The 18,141-nt window shown below is 32.0% G+C and overlaps 1 protein-coding gene across 1 annotated transcript; it reads left to right on the top strand.

Moving 5' to 3' along the window:
* Positions 1–595: 595 nt before the first annotated feature.
* On the top strand, positions 596–17,795 carry LOC127732621 (uncharacterized). The gene is made up of 6 exons (XM_052241703.1): positions 596–767; positions 6,463–6,533; positions 6,748–6,856; positions 7,264–7,343; positions 15,206–15,307; positions 15,731–17,795. The coding sequence occupies exons 1-6, from the start codon at positions 652–654 to the stop codon at positions 16,231–16,233; spliced, it is 981 nt and encodes a 326-aa protein (XP_052097663.1). The 5' UTR covers positions 596–651; the 3' UTR covers positions 16,234–17,795.
* The last annotated feature ends 346 nt before the right edge of the window (positions 17,796–18,141 follow it).

Raw genomic sequence — 18,141 nt, 5'->3', positions numbered from 1 at the left:
TCTTTTATGAAAATTGAACATACATGAAATTTTTTTTGACGCTTTGTAAATTTGAAAACTTACAATTGCTTCAAAGTAAAAAGTTAAACATAAATATTCTTCGTCAGAAATTTTATATCCAAAAAGTAAAGTTTGGTGCTATCTTAAAAATATACTCCTCTTTAAAACTTCATGTATTTTATTCCAAAAGTTCTCATAATACAGACACAATATAAAGAAATGATCGTAATCTAATTTGTCTTTATTGTGTTGGAGATTTTGGACATAGGGCACAAAATTACCAGATATTCTCGAATTTGGTAGTGCGAAATTGGTTGCTTTTGTAGAATGGTTGTAACTAGTGACTTTTGTCATTGCCAATTGTTTAGCAATTAATTAAACATTCATCAGCAGAGGTTGTTGCTGAAAAAGAAAGGCACACCGAGCTTTAAATTTATAAAACTGAAAATTATAAATTAATTTATATGAAACAAAACAATTGAAAATGAATAACATATTGATTGATTATGCAATATTTCCGGTGCTTTGTTGGTTTTTTTTAATCGACCATTCATTTTAAGAGTCTCTTCCTTTAAATAAAACATACGCAGTATGAATAGTTATATCTGTATTGTACTTTGATGCCAATCTGCATATGCATTGAAATAGAAAATGTCTAACATGGATCGCTATGGTTATGCTTTATACCTTCATTTCAAAATTCAAATGTGCATCCTACTTTGCTGTAATAGTCATGGAAAAGAATTCACTGGACCAAACGTTTGCTGGTAAGAATATCTCTCAGTTAATGTAGTTCTATGTATCATAAGTTGGAGGGGAAAACAACTTATATAGTACCTTTGAGGAACACGGCGAGTGTTCTTTTTGGAATGGCAGAAAGAAAACGGGAAAAAAGGTAAAAAGTGGAATTTCTTTTCTGTGGCTTTCAATTTCTTCCTATTAAAGGCAATAATCAACATTTGAACAGACATATACATATACATACATATATGTATATGTACACGCCTAAACATGTGACAACTTAACAACAGACATTCTCCACCGTAAAACCCGTGGTTATACAGGACTAACACAATAATATATATATAATTCGTCTCAAATTTAGCATAATGATTTTTATCGGAAAATTTAGTTTGCAAATTTTTGTTCTTCCCTCAGCGGGATTCTTGCTTCTGTGACATCGTGGCAGTACCACCTGCATTGTGACTAGCGTCCCAGACCACTCGACCAACAAGGCTATAAAATAAAAAAGCTTTCGTTAGTCGAGTAATGCCTTTCCTCGTCGGCTTTTTCTAGGGTTGTTACACAGTACATGATTTATAATGGCAGGTATATATACTCTCCTTTTTTTTACGTTGATCCGCCGATGCCGCGGTAATTTCAATTCTTACTTCGAAATTATGATTTTAAAATGATCTATTCGATTTTTTATTTTTTCTTTTGACGATTTATTCAAACGGATGTGTTCCCATTTCGCCTTTTCTGCATATTCCATATGTTAATATCAATGGCAACAGAATTGACTGCCTCGTGTATTCAGATGTTATTGCTATTTTTTTTTAGTTCCAATGCAGGTCTTCAAAAAAAGTTAAATCCAATTCTAGACATATGAAGTATACTTTAAAGTCCTCTAACTTAGCTGTGCTAGGAGAATTTGGTAGATTCCGGTTATATTTGTTTTCAGTTGTATTATCAATGGTGAAAAATTAAAATAAAAAAAATATGGAACATGGTTTACTGTATGATGACAATATGTGTAACAAAAACAAGTTTACAGATAAGATTTTGGAACACTAAAAGAACAGATACAAAAAGTAGTAAATTAGATACTTATTTCAAACTAAAAACTTGCAATTTCTAAAGAAATTTATCCTTCTTTAAACAATTTTTCATTGAGAAGTGTCATATGTAAAATGAGAATCAGTGTCCATGATCTTAAACTAGAAAGAGACAGTTATAAAACTTCATAAATAGAAAGAGATCAAAGGCTTTGTGAAAATGTACTCTGAATTTGGTTGAAGATGAACAACATTTTATTTTTAGTTGTCAGCATACGATGGTGATAGAGAGATATTTTTCAAAGAGATAAACAATATTTGTCATAAGTTTTTCAGATCTCTCAATTGAAGTTTCGTTATTTACTAATGAAAATTTATCATAGGGAATTGTAATATTTAAGGTCTACATGTCAGACGAAATGTTAAATAATATAATTATGAAATTTTGGAGTGTAGGAAATTCCTTGGATATTTTAAATAAATTACGTGCTTTTAATGGTCCTTTTGGTTCGGTTGACAGTTTTGACTTTTCCACACTTTATACTACACTTCCATACAATCCTATCAAAATAAAGTTTTCCTATCTAATTAAATGGTCGTTTAAAAAATCAGATTGGCAATTTATTTGCTGCAACTCATATAAAACCTTTTTCTGTAATGAGAAAAGTAAATATGCTAGATATACTTACTGGATGTGTGATGAGATGATTAAAGGTGTAAATTTTTCTCCTTGGCAATATTAATGTCATTTCGGCAATAAAGTTTATCGACCGGTTGTAAGTATTCCTATGCCAACCAATTGTACCCCTTCGATAGCTTCCTTGTTCCTGTACTGTTATGAATCATAGTTAATGACCATTCTAAATAAAAACCCGTATAAATTTAATTTAATTGATAAATTCAGCAACACTTATCGTTATCTTGATGATTTTTTTTCGTTAAATAATCAATAATTCTCTAAATATATTGCCAAAATCTACCCAAAGGAACTTACTTCGAATAAATCAAATATTAACAGTAATAACTGTCCATTCCTTGATTTAGATATTTCAGTTTTATACGAGAATCTCTACACAAAAAATTACGACAAAAGTGACGATTTTCTCCAACTGGTTTGCTATGTCCGTGTCTGTAGTGACGTTTTGGATTTCAATGAGCGTAATCTATGTATTACTGGTAAATTATTAAGTCAGTGATTTCGTTACCACAAATTATGTAAAACCTTCACTACATTCTTCCATAGATACACAGAATTGGAAATTTGGCTGTACCTGTATAAAATTTATTTCAAACGGAATAGCACATCCTAATTCTTACGGTGATGTTGTATGTAGAGCCCTGGAATTTAGATACGATCGGGGTAAACTTATCAATCCTTTGAATAAACTCATTCTAAAAGGTCACTGTAATAAGATCTTTGATTATTGTTTTATTGGTATAAAATATTTGATTTTGTCATCAGTAAATTATAACCATACCATATATTATTGTTTTACATATATGCACATTCACTGTTCTAAAATCTGTCGATACCCTTTATTTTGGCATTTGACAAGGTCATGTTTTCCCTGACAGTTAATGACGTCTTTACACTAAATCCATTGTATGTTGGATGTGTACTGATTGACATTTTAGTCTAAGATACATGATTCTTTTTATTTTTTATTAGTTGTTATTGGCTTTGAACTAGCTGTTAGTAACTGCGAGTACTCTCAGATCTGTACTTAGTGTCTTTTTTGTTGCGAGGGAGCTATATACATACCCTGCCACGTCCGGTCTGTGTTTTTGTTTGATGTTTTCTGCTTTGAATCGATCTGATGAGGTTATTATTATATTAATAATAATAATTATTGTAACTTATTTTATGGTTCTGGTCCTGCCAGGAATAAAATCTACATGATTTATATAAGATATATATATATATATATATATATATATATATATATATATATATATATATATATATATATATATATAAAATATATGTAGGTTTATAATTATAAAACATTTATTATAACAGTTCAATGTGAAAATATCTTACAAAATCATAGCGTAATCTTTTTGTGTATGTATATGTCATGCTTCTTATCAAGGGCTCTTAATTAGAACAATAAATAATCTTATCTATGTTAATTTTATTCTCTTATTATTCCAGGTTTAAAAAAAGGTAAAAAGTACCAAGACGACATTGGTGTTTATCTGAGTGTTTTTAATTTAAACATACACTAGAAACAATGAATTTGAATTTGATATGGCTGCAGAAGGATAGGTTAAACATGCTACCAATTCAGTTTATTTGACACTATCATCTCTTTAAACAAGAAAGCCTTTGATATGATTTTTTCCCCCGTTAAACAAGGTTTTGAAAATTAGGTGAATATATTTTTTTCTTTTGCTATATTCTGTAAATACGTATGGTACAAAATAGCAGTGATGTTGCTTTGTTAAACTTTCATAGCGTAGCAAGGATGACGTTACCACTGTTTTGGAGTTTGGCCTAAACCCTCGAAAGACTCGTTTGTAAAACTGCTCTTTTAGCATTTTAAACAAGAGTAAAGCTTTAGATTGTTGGAAAACATGACATGGAGATTGTTTGCAAACAAACGCGTCAAGGCAGGCCTCATTCACTTAAGAGACTGACCTGTAGTAAATCAGTAAAAAAGAACAATAAACTACATACTTTATCAGACTGTTATTGTTATTAAAATCTCCTGTACCAGTGAGAGATAGAAAACTTCTATCTGTCTAATGTTTACTGGTGGTTGAAATGCCGTCTCATAAAGACATTAACGTCTATCCTACATCTACCTCTATTGATATTAAGTGGCTTCTCCAAACATGTCCCATTTTGCAATGCAGATTTATCACATGTGTCAACACACGCGGTAACTATGCAACAAACGTCAAATGTATGAAAACAAATTTTGGCAACCTCAATAAGGATATTACATGTATTGGTACAAGAGAGAAGCCGGATATTTAACAAACGATTTCTATAAAATTTATATGTACGATTTGATAGAGACCATAATACGGAAAATGGAATAAAATGTATAATAGCCTGCAATTATTTTTTTTTTTTGCTCGCTTTTGTTCATTGCATCATCTTTTAATTACATGTTTAAAATGTGCATGTCGTCTTCTTCGTCTTCCTCGTGAATGTACGGTGCCATGCCGTTTATTTTGCATGACATGAAACATGTTCACAAGTACAAGGATTGGTTTTGGTTGAGTTTCATTTTGTTTTCATTTACGTATTCTTATGTGTTTTAGCTATTATCATTTTCATTTTCGTGTAAAAGTTAGTTTTGTCTTTGATGATTTTACCAGATTAAAAACGCCGTTTTTAGCATATAGTACATAACAGTCATCCAAGTGTTCTTCAAACGGTTTTATTTTTTCTAAAGAAATGTCTCAAGTGAATATAAATATAAGTCTGTTATGCTATATTTCTTCGAGATGGCGGGTTTTCTCGGCCTGTATATTGTCACTTGCAAATGAAAATCAATTCATCAATAAACTAAGTACCTCTGATCCTGGTAATAATCACTTATTTCTCTAAAAGTCAAATTTTCCCCATTTGCAAAAGTTGTAAAACATAAAAAAGTGAAACGAGAATTACTAAAAATATTGGACATGCAGTACAACAGACCACACCAATCACCAACACGTCAAACAAACAACGAACAACACATTGTTCTGATATCCTGAATTTGCTCATTAACTCTCCCGCTGTTTTGTCTATGTAGACCATATGCTTACTACTACTAGTAGTACTTTATTATCTATAAAAAAAACAATAAAATCAAAGGTTCATATTGAAAAGGTAATTGAAGTATATATAATACATGGTATTGTGGAAGTGAATTAACATTGGTTTGGTAAGAGATACAATATGAAGACAATATAAATATTTACATGAATGAAATCAGATGCTTGATCAGATGTTATCAACTTGTGAAGATGTATTGGTAACCAATGAGCAAAATGTATAAACGTTAACAAGGAAAAATCGAGAAAAAGAAGCATAATCGACAATGACCTATTTACTAGGAAATAAAGTATAAAACTATACAAACTATAACGTTATGTTCAGTATTTCAGTCGGTTTTTAGGAATTTCAAACACTTCGTTTACGACCAGTAGCAGACGTTTGCCTCTGCAAAACAATAAATACTGAACTGTCTGAAAAGTACATAAACAGTACTGGACTGGATGCAAATGAAATATCTGAACACCATGGAAATTTACCAAAAATAACATGAATAAATGAATTTATGTTCAAACTTTTCAGTTGATGATCATTAGAAATGGCTGTCTCAGACTAAATATATATACTTGACTACATGAGAGTAGAGTTAAAGAATGAAATAATCAGTATGATCCTGCAAAACAAAGGAGAAACAGTTCTTTTAACTGACTGTAAATACTTTAGCCATAGTAGAAGTATCAAAATCCTCTGAATGCAATATTTCCCTTTTCACACGATACCTCTTTTTCCTTGACACGATGGATGAAACATATATATTTCCTTGTATGATGTCTGAACTTAGACCATTTTTTGCACTATTTTAGTTCGATTGCAGGATATCCTTTGCATACAAAAATCATATTTTTTCCAAGACTTGGAAGATTATAGTTAAACAAAATTTTCATTATAGTTAACTATTTTTCCAAACTACAGGAAGAAGATTAATGAACAGAATATTCGATACTGTTGCTTGACCTATTACTATGACAACGGAAACTGCAAAGGTAATGTTAAAGATGTACCACATATGAACCCAAAAATGAAAACAAAAAGGCAAAATGATTCAAATTTCATAAAAACAATCTATATTTGAAGTAAAATATATTATTTTTATTTTTAATGTGTATTTCAAACAAATAAAATATTCCAAATATTTGCGTTTTTTGCTACATTAAAATGTGATATACAAATTCAATATATCCAATGATACAATTTCAGCATGTAACCCAGGAAGTACATCGTTAGATGGCATAACGTGTGTTCCTTGTCCTCCTAATACATACGGAGAAATATGTAAATATAAATGCAATTGCAGTTTGACACAAAAGTAAGTTCGCTTTTGCTTTTAAAATTTTATGAATTGAGAAGAACATGACAAATGTTGTTAATTTTTATTTTCCTGGTTGTGTTCTGTGGAGTATCTGAATATATAAAAACGATAGAAATGGTTGGAAGGATTTAGAGCTATAAAAAAACAATAGTTTACCTCCGCTGCATAATCAAGTGCCTGGCTCATGTCATGAACCTCGCCAGTGGTTGTCTATTTTTAAAGGCAGATTAAAGATTTTGGGTTTTTTTTCTATATCATTGTTTCAAACTATTTAAAGCCTGCATCAATTCTCCCCATCCCCCCCCCCCCCCCCAAACACGCACACACACACACACAAAAAACGAGAAACACCTATGTTTCAACTTATTTAAGAATTTAATGATATATAGTAATCTCCTTTTCAGATGTCATCGCCAGTATGGCTGCATCGACATTTCTTCAGCAGTAATAATGTCCAGTACAGAGGAATACAGTTACATTCATAGTAAGTTGAACGATTCTAACTTATGAAACTGCAATATGAAATATAATAGGATGTGTGGTAAACGTCGATAAGACAAAAACAACAAAAAGATACGACAAAGGACAACCAATACCGAGGTCCCCAACTTAGGACAGGTGCATGAATAATTGGCGCAATTTTACCTTTTTTTTTTTTCTTTTTTTTTTTTTTTATTTTTTAGATCTCCACCCTTCCCCTTAACCACACATTTTTTTTCCAACGGTTTCTTAAAAACTATACTTATGACCTGTGTGGCAACTTTTCTATCTTTTAAACTTCCCTTTTCATAATTGTTTCATGACGTTCAGTTAGCTTCATTAAAATGGACATATCTTAGATGGTTTGCTGTGCAAGATTTAACAACGCTTTAAAGGAATGTACTATGCTCTAATTATTCCAAGGAATAAGATTTAGTGAATTGGTTTGTTCTGGCTATTCCAACATTTTGAATTCGATAGCCTAAATATTAAGAAATTCATGTTGGGAGTTCCCAGAATTATTGTGTAAACAATGGTTTTATGTTGGATTAGTAGATTACATAGATGGTATGCTAAATTTTACCAAGTGTTATATATTTGTGCCTTCTTGTTTAACTATTTTGTTTGTTTGTTTGATAATCAACACATAATCAGTTTCTTCCTTGTCCGAATTTCCTTACTGTCGTCGAACTGTCTACTAATCTGAACATGCAAGTTTGCTTTTGATATTGTGACGGTATGAAAACGGTTGTTTTTGATATTGGGACGGGATGAAAAAGGTAACTATACCTGAAAATATTACGCAGAAAAAAAAATTTTTTTTTGCATTTTGACAGAAAAAAATGTGAAAGATAACATCAATATCGTTTTACAAATCAGATGTTACCACTTAATATTTTTCGAAAATACAATTACAAATACATAAATTATAAATGTATGTCAAATGTTCGGTAAATTTTGTGGTTTTAAAATTCTTAAACCCTGTCCTCAGCATCTTACTCGTCACAATGGTAGAATCTATTTATTTATTTATAATTAGTTTATTGTGTCTTTATTGTTTATATTTTTTATCAATGTTTTACTACAACTCAGGAGGTACCGATTATGCCCGGTAGGCAATCAGACCCTGGTGGTTCCACCCGCCGAGTAGCAAGTGCTTCGGTACTGGCATATGCTTTGAATGATTCCTATGTCATTTTCCATTTCATAAATAATATATTTGTACTAAAAGTACAACAACCTTTACAGGCAAGAATGAGCCTGAACGGTTCTTTGATGTTCTGTTTCGGCTCTAATGTTGTTGTTTTTTTTGTTTTTTTAAAGCTTTATTTTAAATTTTGACTTTCCAAACTAAAATGTTCTCGAGCATACTGGAAAAAGCAAATTCCAAAAACATATATTTCGTGCACAATGAAATCGTCATCAAAAGTCTTTTTCATCTTTTTTCCTTTCTCAGGTGCACTGCCAATTCATTACCTACGAATTGGCTCAAACTATTTAATTTGATTTATAACATACTAAAATCTATACCAGAATTACCAAATTTCCATAGGAAACAATGAATAATGCATGGACTCGTAATACAGTGTCAGCATTTCGTGAGAATTTTAGGACAAAACGCCATCTAAATGACCATCAAGATGACTTCCAAAGACTGTCGATGGTCATGTCACCCGATACTAATATAAAAATAAATAGACAGACACGCACATGCAATAGTATATTGACGATTTTTCTATAGATTTATTTGATTTCATGTCATAGATTAAGAAAATATGTAAATCATCGTTAAACTTTTAAGAAAGAATTTGTTTGGCCGACACAGTCAACGAAACGCTTCTTCCTGGTGGCTCCGTTTAATTACTTTTCAATTTTTACATTCCCTTTTTTAGTAACTGAGCATGCTAAGGACATGCACAATCCATCTGCAACTAAGGGTTAAATTAAAGAGTGTGTGAATACGGACGCAAATGTGATTGAATTATCGTCTTGCAAGGCAATAAAAAATCCACACTGTCCATTCGCTTATTTTTACAAAATTAAACCAAACTGACTGATAATACGCAGTTATTATTTCAGCATCCGCTTTTATTAATCTTTTAAACAAACAAAAATCAAATTTCAATATTTTTGTTTAAGTTGTAGCTTATGTGTCTTAAAATACATTATTAAAATATATGTAATGATTGAATGAACAATATCAGAGTATCAATTTATTTGTTTTCAAAGGTATTGCATATTTCAAGTTTTTTTTTTTTAAATTCCTTAAACGTGTATTTTTTATTCAAAGATAGCCTTCCGAAGTTCCGGATTTTGATAGACAAAAAACACAAAACAAAAACGAAGTAGACTTTTTTTGTTCGTTCAGTTATGACAGATATTCTTCATTGGGGAAAATTTTACTTTGTATGACAAGCAGAATGTTTAATTTATAATGTTATTTTGTTTTCTACAACTACGGCAATGGATTTCTGTAGCTTTTAAAATATTTCTAAAAAAGTCCTTCGACGGCTAGCTACAGTCCAAAATAACCATATATCTAGGCATAAACATCTTTGCACTTATAGGTCTTTTAGCTGTCCGTATTCGTTAACTTTTAATAGAAAATATTAGTATCAACATCTTTTTATAGACAAAACTCATCATTTTGATAGGTTTACTTCTGCTAAATAGCAAGGTTAACATTGTACCAGAACACTTGTGAAACTGCAAGCAGGTGAATGAGTTTATTCTGTCGACTTTTAGTATTTGCATTGCCAGTTGAGAAAGTAAATACCATTCTTGAAGGAATAAGCCGAAAGGTTTTCATAAAGTGCATTGTTTGCGTTACGATTGTAGTCAACTCAACATATATACCACTTTCCTTGCTTTGTTATTTCCTACCGATACCTTTTCCATGATTGTGTAGCCCAACATTTGAGGCAGTAAAACAAGAGTTATTTTCACTTTTGGACGACCTGTGGTTTTAGTAGAAAGGAAAATAAGAAAAATATCGAACTCTAAGAAATATTCAAAACGGAAAGTCCTTTATAAAATGGCAAAGTCAAAAGTTCAAACACATCAAACGAATGGAAAACAACTGTCATATTTCTGACTTGGTACATGCATTTCCTTATGTACAACATGGTGGATTAAACCTGTAGGTTTCATGTTGCTCATTTTATAGTTTTGATTGCAAATTTCTAAGGAGAAGGCATGCCAATAAGACCAGATTTATTACCCCTTAAATTGTAAAATCAGAAAATATTATAATCGATCATCCAGATGTTCATAAGACATAATTCTATCAGACATAATATGTATTATATATATATATATATATACAAGTCTAAATTGAAAACAACGTTCAAACCGATGATTGCGTTGGATAAAAACCGCAATTTTTATACGTGTGCATGCAAAACAAGTTCCTTGGTAGAGGGGACTAAATACAGCACAAACAACATTTTCCAAAAGACCTAAAAAGTGAAAAAGTATATTTTAACAAAACGCATTTGACTAGCAGGTCGAACAACGGATGTTCTTAAACCCTGCTGACTGCCATTGGCGATTGCCAAATAAACGGATCACCAGATGTAGCAAAATGGATCTTAACTATTAATTTAATACCAAACAGAAAACAAGAAACTTGCGGAAAAGATGGTATACCGCAAACAAAAGGTGCAAAAATTAGTACACCATATCCGGATTTCGACAATTAATGTCTCTTCAGTGATGTTAGGAATCGAAACGGTATTTGGAAGGCCATATAATTTACCTCAACTTAGGATAGACTCTTGAATTTTGAAGAGTCGAAATAGGATGAACGGATCATATAAACCCGAAGGCAAATATAATACAAGCCCAAACGAAAAAATATAAACAAATCTAAATTGAAAACAACGTTCAAACCTATGATTGCGTTGGATAAAAACCGCAATTTTTATACGTGTGCATGCAAAACAAATTTCTTGGTAAAGGGGTCTGAATACAGCACAAACAACATTTTCCAAAAGACCTAAAAAGTGAAAAAGTATATTTTAACAAAACGCATTTGACTAGCAGGTCGAACAACGGATGTTCTTAAACCCTGCTGACTGCCATTGGCGATTGCCAAATAAACGGATCACCAGATGTAACAAAATGGATCTTAACTATTAATTTAATACCAAACAGAAAACAATAAACTTCCGGAAAAGATGGTATACCGCAAACAAATGGTGCAAAAATTAGTACACCATATCCGGATTTCGACAATTAATGTCTCTTCAGTGATGTTAGGAATCGAAACGGTATTTGGAAGGCCATATAATTTACCTCAATTTAGGATAGACTCTTGAATTTTGAAGAGTCGAAATAGGATGAACGGATCATATATACCCGAAGGCAAATATAATACAAGCCCAAACGAAAAAATTTAAAGAAGTCTAAATTGAAAACAACGTTCAAACCGATGATTGCGTTGGATAAAAACCGCAATTTTTATACGTGTGCATGCAAAACAAATTTCTTGGTAAAGGGGTCTAAATACAGCACAAACAACATTTTCCAAAAGACCTAAAAAGTGAAAAAGTATATTTTAACAAAACGCATTTGACTAGCAGGTCGAACAACGGATGTTCTTAAACCCTGCTGACTGCCATTGGCGATTGACAAATAAACGGATCACCAGATGTAACAAAATGGATCTTAACTATTAATTTAATACCAAACAGAAAACAATAAACTTCCGGAAAAGATGGTATACCGCAAACAAATGGTGCAAAAATTAGTACACCATATCCGGATTTCGACAATTAATGTCTCTTCAGTGATGTTAGGAATCGAAACGGTATTTGGAAGGCCATATAATTTACCTCAATTTAGGATAGACTCTTGAATTTTGAAGAGTCGAAATAGGATGAACGGATCATATATACCCGAAGGCAAATATAATACAAGCCCAAACGAAAAAATTTAAAGAAGTCTAAATTGAAAACAACGTTCAAACCGATGATTGCGTTGGATAAAAACCGCAATTTTTATACGTGTGCATGCAAAACAAATTTCTTGGTAAAGGGGTCTAAATACAGCACGAACAACATTTTCCAAAAGACCTAAAAAGTGAAAAAGTATATTTTAACAAAACGCATTTGACTAGCAGGTCGAACAACGGATGTTCTTACACCCTGCTGACTGCCATTGGCGATTGCCAAATAAACGGATCACCAGATGTAGCAAAATGGATCTTAACTATTAATTTAATACCAAACAGAAAACAAGAAACTTGCGGAAAAGATGGTATACCGCAAGTAAAAGGTTAAAAAATTAGTACACCATATCCGGATTTCGACAATTAATGTCTCTTCAGTGATGTTAGGAATCGAAACGGTATTTGGAAGGCCATATAATTTACCTCAATTTAGGATAGACTCTTGAATTTTGAAGACCTAAAAAGTGAAAAAGTATATTTTAACAAAACGCATTTGACTAGCAGGTCGAACAACGGATGTTTTTTAAATTTTGTCTCTGGTGGAGAGTTGTCTCATTGGCAATCATACCAAATCTTCTTATTTTTATATCATTCAAATTAAGTATTGATTGCTCGGACTATACAACATGGATATATGAAAAAAGACTTTCTTTGCATTTAATTATAAAATCAAATCAAAGGAAAACCGAGTGTTCTTCTTATTACGACCAGACATCTTTTGACCCCCCTTGATGTATATCTATGCTTATTCCATCAAGAAAGAGAGGGATTCGAAGTGAAGTCTTTCCTAAATAACCTTTTGAATGTTTTTAAATTGATTTATCATATATACAATGTTATATAAAAATAAGAAGATGTGGTATGATTGCCAATGAGACAACTCTCCGCCAGAGAAAAAAAAATATATAGAAGTTAACAACTATAGGTCATCGCACGGCCTTCAACAGTGAACAAAACCCGTACCGCATAGTCAGCTATAATAGGCGGCCCCGAAATGACAAATGCAAAACAATTCAACGAGAAAATAAGGGCCTGATTAATTTACAAAACAATGAACGAAAAACAAATTTTATATACAACAACAAACGACAACCACTGAATTACGGGTTCCTTACTTTGGACAGGCACCTACAGAATGTGGCAGGGTTAACATGTTTGCTGGCGCCAAACAGTGTAACAGTACAACATAAGAACAAAGTATAAAAACCAGTTGAAAATGGCTGAACTCATGCGATCGATACAAAACAGAAAAACAACAACTAACAAAAACACAGATCGGACGTGGCAGGTAATTAATACATCTACTACAACAAAAATAGACACATGGAATAGATGTGAGAGTACATACAGTTACTGACAGCTAGTGCAAATCCAATAACAAATAATAAAAAATCATGTATCCAAGACGAAAAGTATGCATTGAAAAAATATGATAATAATAATTCGATGACCATACATCTATACCCAAGTCAACCCTTGGACGTCTATACAATACATGTACTGAATGATATGAGTACAATTCATCCTTTTAACATCGACTGCATGGAAAATTAGTGGTAAATGTGTGATAATTATTTTTGGCATTGCACAAGGTCATGGCTTTCCTCGCGTCAGTCTGGGAAAACATGTCTATTTTGCAGTGGAGAATGGGTTTTGAACTAGCTTTCTTTTTCTGCAATCGAGAGTAATTTAAGATTGTTAACATAATTCTCATTTGCTAATGTATTAAGAAATTAAGGTCCCAACACACTCAGGCATAATTAACCGTAGGTGGCTTTGGCTATTGTTTTAGATCAATTTGGTCATAAAGCTTCCCTGGTATTCAAGTATTCATACATCCTTGACTTTCAGATTTTGGTTTAAAGAAAGTAAATCAATGTGCTTCCCAACTTTATAAAATGTTAGTTTTCCTTTTGTTGCACTGTGTCGATATCGCTGCTGATGAGCTGTTAGTCCCCGAGGATATCATCAGCTAAATAGTCCGTGATTTTGGATTGACATGCTAATAACCTTTCTAAAGTTCTCGGTTGATAACTTTGGAAATTGAAACTAAGGATCTACCCCTCATGTACATTATATATATATATTAATTAGATGGATTTGACTATTCATTTTACGTCACTTTTGGTCATACAGCATTATCAAGTATTCAAGAATTTATGCAACCATAAGTTTCAAATTTTGGGCCTGAGCGTTTCGGATGAAGGTTAAATCGGAAAAGCGCTTCGGACGCACCAAACTGAATGTGTTATTTTCTTTGTGTAATTTTTACTTTTTTGTGCGATCTAGTGTGTCGAGCCATGTTTTACTGTTACACTACTGATCCACGTTAGGATTGAACGTTCATAAACATCTTGAATCCCGCCACATTTTCTATGTGTTAAGACTGTAGTTAAGTGGTTGTCATTGATTGCTGTCTGCCATTATTGTTTTTGTTTATTGCTATTAGCTTAAATCAGTTCATTTTAATTCTTTTTTTAATCTTCTCCTCTGAAACCACAGGTCCAATATGGACCAAACTTGAAAAAAATAATGCCTGAGGCCTCTTATCTATCTCGCATATGCCCCTCTGGTAAAGCTGTGGCTTCAAATAGACAATAGTGTAAACTATTGACTCTTATCTCGAAAATTGATATATGTCATAATCTTCTTTCATTTCTCTTTTCTCTATTGATCAGAAGCGTCATAAGATTTCCGTTGAAAGATTAATTTTACCCAATGTTTATATTCTTAGATATTGTCTTGATGATAAAGATAGTAATTGGGATCAGCAAGCCAAGATCCACAAATATGTCACCACCGAAATTTTCAATTGCTACCTTATATTAGTTAAGTTCTTTACTAATAAATAACTGTTCTACCTATTTTTGTATTTTTATACTAAATTATATTATTTTTTATTTGCTTCATTGCAGGATTAAATGCAACATACAGAGGATTCAAACGAAGTGAAAGCAGTACCGAAATTTCACTCTCTACAGGACATACAGAAACAGAGTACACAAAGAAACATAAAGGTTATTGTTATATATATAATTAAGTAGAATATATTATGTTGTATTGATTCTAATTGAAAAACAATTAAGATTTTTCGTTTGAATTGTTTTACATTTTCCATGGCTTTTTATAGCTTGCTATGCGTTATGTTTTGGTCATTGTCGAAGGTGACCTATAGTTGCTATAGTTTACGTCATTTGGTCTCTGGTGGAAAGATATCCCTTTGGTAATCAGACCACATCTTCTTATTTTTATTTTGTCCAAGGAAAAAGAGTTTACAGATTTGCAATTTTTTATTGTAATACAAACATCTTCATATAAACGTAGTAAGAAATTTCTAACATATTTACTTGCCATGGATACTTTTCAAATTATTATCTTTTACGAGATATATGGTCAATGAATCCATAAATGATGTAGACAATTGTTTCCTCTTCTTTCAGATGCAAACACAACATTTATTTATTATCTGGTGGTTGCAGGTGGTTTAGTTGGTTGGCTTGTATTTTGTTTCGCCGCGGTGAGACTAATTTGCAAGAACATAAAGCGAGAAAGACCGCCTCGTCAACTGCTTTCTCCTCCGACTGAAGTAAGCGCTGTTGAAATGCCACTGCCAGTGGTACCCAATGAAAGTATCTATAATGAAATAGAAGACGAAATAGAAGACGGTCCGTCTTTATATTTAGCAGTTTGCCATTCACCGTCTTACTTGAGTGTGAAAGACGACAGCGAAAAGTCGCTGAACAGCTCGACCACTGAAAACAATTCCATTAGTGAAGCTACTGTGTCCCCTCAGAAAGAGGAAGACTTAGAATATACCGATGCTTTATCCGACAATAGCCAGGAGTCTTTTGATGAATGTAATGCAAATAAAAATGAAGATTACCTACATCCATACACGACATTACAAGTTGACAAAGAATATACATGTTCATACACCAACTAAACACATTTATACTTTATGGCATCAATGGTTTTACAGATTAGAACAGAAATTAAAATCATATTATGTAAAATGAATTTGTTTGTGATTTTAAACAGCGTATCTCATAACAAAGGCAATGTGGGAAATCAAAGTGTAAAAGTAATATTAAAGTAGTAATAGCGTGTGATACCACTTTCCTAGGTCCAACACGTATTTGTAGAAAACCTTCATTCTTTTTTAACTTTTACACTGATGATTCTAATCTAATAAATCACCTATCCAAGTTTTCTCAGTTAGACGTGTTAATTCTGTAAGAATGATAGAAGTAGAGCTGTAGTAGGTCCCTGTCCGGTCGAGATAGTTATTTTTAAAGAACAAGTGTGGTCACAGTTCAGTGTGGATAGTAATTGTTAAATTTGTGTTAATATGTTTGACAGTGTTATCTCCACTCGGTTTATGTATTGGTTGTGCCCCAACCAGATGTTTTTTTTTTATCTATTTCTATGTCTTTCACAGATGGTTCTATGTAAAACTGTTTTCCAAACTGACGGTCATCTTGTATTTTTAGATAAGAAGCAAAAGCTAAAATCGCATTGTGAAGGGTTCGACATTAATTTTGTTTTTGTTTTGCCCTTGTGCAAGTGACCATCATATATTAATTATCTGAAAGAGACAACAACTTGACGAAATTTTGTACTTGCTTATGAAATTTCTATACTGCCATTTACAGACAAAAATTGATGTAATATAAGCTTTCTTTTTTTCTGTCAAAATGTTCCCTAGAGTCAGCTGCCATGCCATCTTATAACAGAGCAGATCAGGATTGGTATTTAGGAACATAAATGATATCTTTCCAATGAAAACAATGGGAATAAAACAATTTTCAAATGTGCATGTACTTTATCTGGGATAGATACTGATGCAACTCTGGTATATTTTTACCAACATAAACCCTTCCTAAAAAATACTGTGTATCTGATAGTTTTCCTTAAATAATCAGGTCTAATCTGAATGGTTCATCATAGAATGTTTCTACAACTGATTCTTACTCTAATGGGTCATTATCTTGTTAAATGTCTATATTTAGATAGGAAAATACTAAAAATATGCACGTTTGTCAATATTGTCAGGGGTTATTAATATAATGATTTATTTTTTTTAAAGAGAATTAATGAAGAATAGATTCTGTATTTTATAACTTTGAATTTTTACTCGTCTAAGTCAATTTGAGCAGCTGTTAATGGCTAACCATGATAGTGTAATTTATTCAATGTTTGTTTATATAAATGTTCAAGATTTGGAGAAGTTACATTTGTTTTTGTATTTGTATGGATCTACAAAATGATTACATTGTAAAAAACATTCATCAAAGACACCAGGCCTTGCGATCATAAACTTTCGAGTACGATTTTCGTACTAATCATAAGCCTGCCTGATGGTACATGTATATTGTATATTTTTAAAGAAGAAGAAGATTTGGAACCATAATCTTTAATATAATATGACGTCAGATTGTACAATTTTAATCCTACATATTATTATGACACTTCTAAATCTACTTGTCACATTAATGATTTGATATAGTCAGGGGGAAACAATTTGATGTTGTCTCTAGTATACATGTTGTACTAGTACTTTACATTTACAATGTAGCACCCCATTAAATTATATTCTAATTTTGTTATATCCTCTTCTTTCTGGTCACATTTCTTTATTCTGAAGTTCCAACAAAAAAAGGAGAACACATTATTGCCTAATTTTCATAATTCAGATGGACTGCAGATGATTTGGGAAGTTCCGACACGTGTCCTGTTGGTTCTGCTGTTTACAAAATATAATGTCACGTAATCATTTCATGACGTCAGATACAATCAGTGTGATATCAATCTGGGAGTTAAGTTAGGTGTTTTGGTGAGTTAATCTTATCAG

Source organism: Mytilus californianus, unplaced genomic scaffold (assembly GCF_021869535.1).
Source record: "Mytilus californianus isolate M0D057914Y unplaced genomic scaffold, xbMytCali1.0.p SCAF_26, whole genome shotgun sequence".
Lineage (NCBI taxonomy): Eukaryota > Metazoa > Mollusca > Bivalvia > Mytilida > Mytilidae > Mytilus > Mytilus californianus.
This window is presented reverse-complemented; position numbering and strand designations above follow the sequence as displayed.